Source organism: Monopterus albus, unplaced genomic scaffold (assembly GCF_001952655.1).
Source record: "Monopterus albus unplaced genomic scaffold, M_albus_1.0 scaffold151.1, whole genome shotgun sequence".
Taxonomy (NCBI): Eukaryota; Metazoa; Chordata; class Actinopteri; order Synbranchiformes; family Synbranchidae; genus Monopterus; species Monopterus albus.
In genome coordinates this window covers 58,800-62,078 of record NW_018128031.1, presented here as the reverse complement: position 1 = coordinate 62,078, position 3,279 = coordinate 58,800, and the positions used below count along the sequence as shown (strand labels likewise).

General features: G+C 42.2%; 1 protein-coding gene across 1 annotated transcript in view; it reads left to right on the top strand.

Annotated features, from left to right (window-relative positions):
- LOC109968502 (WD repeat-containing protein 26-like) overlaps positions 1-3,279 on the top strand; it is a 123,089-nt gene that overhangs the window by 89,885 nt on the left and 29,925 nt on the right. Inside the window, exons 12-13 of the mRNA XM_020614811.1 lie at positions 735-813; positions 977-1,106. Of these exons, the coding sequence (XP_020470467.1) occupies positions 735-813; positions 977-1,106 (209 nt within the window). The remainder of the gene's footprint in view (positions 1-734; positions 814-976; positions 1,107-3,279) is intronic.

Below are 3,279 nucleotides of genomic sequence, written 5' to 3'. Positions count from 1 at the left end.
GCTTTTTAGGGAACTATTGGGACATCCTGATAGTAAAGAGTTACAGTAGTCCAGCCTGGAAGTAACAAATGCATGGACCAGTTTTTCAGCATCACTTTGAGACAGGATGCTCCTGATTTTTGCGATATTATGCAGATGAAAGAAGGCAGTTCTAGAGACTTGGTTTATGTGTGATTTAAAGGACATATCCTGGTCAAAAATGACTCCAAGGTCCCTCACAGTAGTACTGGAGGCGAGAGCTATGTCATCTAAAGTAACTATATGATTACACAACAGATTTCTAACATTTTCAGGACCAAGCACAATGACTTCAGTTTTGTCAAGAGTTTAGAAGTAAGTTACAGGTCATCCAGGCCCTTATGTTTTTAAGACATGCTTGAAGTTTGACCAAGTTGGGGTATGTGTGTAGAGACTAAATCTGTGTCTGAGAGACAGAACTGTTTTGTGAGGTCGAGTTAGAGGTAAAACGGGGACTTCAGTGACTGCATCGCACTTCTGCAAATATGTGTTGTGCTTGTTCAACAGCTGTTTGATAAACTGCTTATACAGTCTGCCTTACTGGCACTTTTTGTTACAATAAGGAGTCAAGTGAAGTGGACTATACTGTATGTGTTTGTGTGGATCTTTAACCTGTTGGTTTCACAAGTAATATGTTAGGTTTTATGTCAGGCATCATCTTAAAGCAGCAGTATATGCTCTGCCTGGAAATCGTGCTGTGTGTTAAATCATTCCAGAGTCCAGGAGGACCATCCCATCATGTCTTTCACTGTTTCCAGAAATGGAAGGTTAGCTCTGCTCAATGTTGCTACTCAGGTAAGCAGTTTATTACTTTCTCACATTTCACATCACAGTGTACTTTCCCTTTCATTTGAACTTGAGCTAGTTGCTTCAGTTCATTGTTGACTTTGAAGTGTGTATGTGTGTGTGTGTGTGTGTGTGTGTGTGTGTGTAATTGTGTGTGTAATTGTGTTTGTAGGGAGTGCACCTATGGGACCTGCAGGACCGGGTGCTGGTGAGGAAGTACCAAGGGGTCACCCAGGGCTTCTATACCATCCACTCCTGCTTTGGAGGACACAATGAAGACTTCATTGCTAGTGGTAGTGAAGGTAAAACATGTTTACTTCAGTAGAAAACTTTCTTTCACTTCGTTGTGGACTGAGACAGACAGTTTAAAAAAGAGAAGGTGACCTCACCACAGTTATTTTTTTCACCTGTAACAACACTCCTGAACCACAAGCTAAATGTGCAATTTTGCTTCTCCAAAGACAGACTATGTAAACATCCCTGGAGACCCACGTTTAGGACATCAACTCCTAAATCCAAATTAAACGTCATCTCGAAATGCATGTCGAGCAAATACAAAGTAAACATTGAAAAAGTCCTATACAGTATAATGCCAAGTCATTTAAGCTTCATAGATATTAATTTCTCCATTTAGGAAGCACAAATTGAATTGAAGTGATAGTGAATCAGTTTCACCTGCTTTGATGCAAATTAAACTGACAAGTGCAGTGGAGAGGCAAAAGCAAGACAACTCTCAAAAAGCGTAGCACCATGCAGTTTGATTGGCATTTACCAGAGAACACCAGAATTGGCAGGTCTGCCATTGGCACTCTGTTCTATTCACAGATGAGAGCAGGTTCACACTGAGCCAATATGACAGGCGTGAAAGAGTCTGGAGATGCCGTGGTGAACGTTATGCTGCCTGTAAAATCATCAAGCATGGCCGGTTTGGTGGTGGGTCAGTGATGATCTGGGGAGACATATACTTTGAGGGCCACACAGACCTCCAATGCATCGCCAGTGGTATCCTGACTGCTGTGAGGTACCGGGATGAAATTCTTAGAGTGATTATCAGACCATACGCTGGTGCAGTGGGTCTTGGGTTCCTCCTGGTGGCCTCGTGGCCGGAGTGTTTCGGCAGTTCCTGGATGACGAAGATATTGAAGCCATTGATTGGCCCTAACCTAAGGGACATTATGTATCGGTGCATCTGATGCCACCAAGTACCACCACAGACTGTCAGTGTGGATTGATACATTTGATAGATTGGAAGTCCTTTGTGTGCTTCGTGAGACAAGTGAGTGACAGACCTGCAGATAAATGTTGAGATGATAGTATTGTGGAGATTATGTCTGTCCACCATTCCTAAAGGGAGAGCAGTCATTTGTGCATAAACCCAATATTTCTAAGCTGATAAAACACAAGCAGTCGTGATCTTCTGACCATCCATCCATTATCTACAAAGTGATGGTGGAAAAAGTAAAAGCAACACTTACTAAAAGTCAACTGGAGTCAGGTGTTAGCAAACCTGGAGTACAATAAGTGAAGTGGAGTGAAATAAGAATGGAGGTGTGGTTTAGAACTACCTTGACTTATAAAAACACTTACAGTGTCAGTGTGTTGTTCACGAGCAGCATCAGCTGATGTGAGCCAGGCCTCACAAAAAAGAGATCTCAGAAGACCTGCGATCAAGAGTTGTTGATTTGCATGTAGCTGGAAAGGCTACATGCAAAGGAAGAAACAGCAAGAAAACTGCACACCAACATGAAAACATCATCCCAACAGTGAAGTACGGTGGAAGGAGCATCATGATTTGGAGCTGCTCTGCTGCCTCTGGACCTGCACCGCCTGTCATTGTGGAGGGAAAATGAATCCCCCAGTTTATCAAGGTATCCTACAGGATAATGTCAGGGAGGCTCTTGGCAAGCTGAAGCTCAGAACAAGCTGGGTGATGCAGTAGGGCAGTGACCCTAAACATCAAAGCTACTACAGAATGGCTTCAGAGACACATAATCGGCATTTTTGGAGAAGCCCGGTGAGAGCCCAGACCTCAACCTAACAGAAATGCTGTGGAGTGACCTCAAGAAAGCCATTCATACCAGACATTTAAAGAACATGGCTGAGCTGAAACAGTTCTGTAAGGAAAATTCCTCCTGAAGGTTGTGCAGGTCTAATCCCCAGGTACATGAAGCACTTGTTTGCCAAATGTGGTTCAACCTGTTATTAAAATACTGTTGCCATTACTTTTCCACCATCACTTTGTATGTTTAATGGGTGTGTTTAATAAAGATATGAAAGATCAGGACTGTTTGTGTTTTATCAGCTTAGAAATATTGTTTGTTGATATTTGTGACTTTGGTGAAGCTCAGATTTCATGAACAACTTGTGCAGAAAACCAGGAAATTGCAAACAGTGTACATGCATACACACGCAGACACACACACAGAGTACAAGTATTGTGTATATACATATATATATATATATATACATATATAC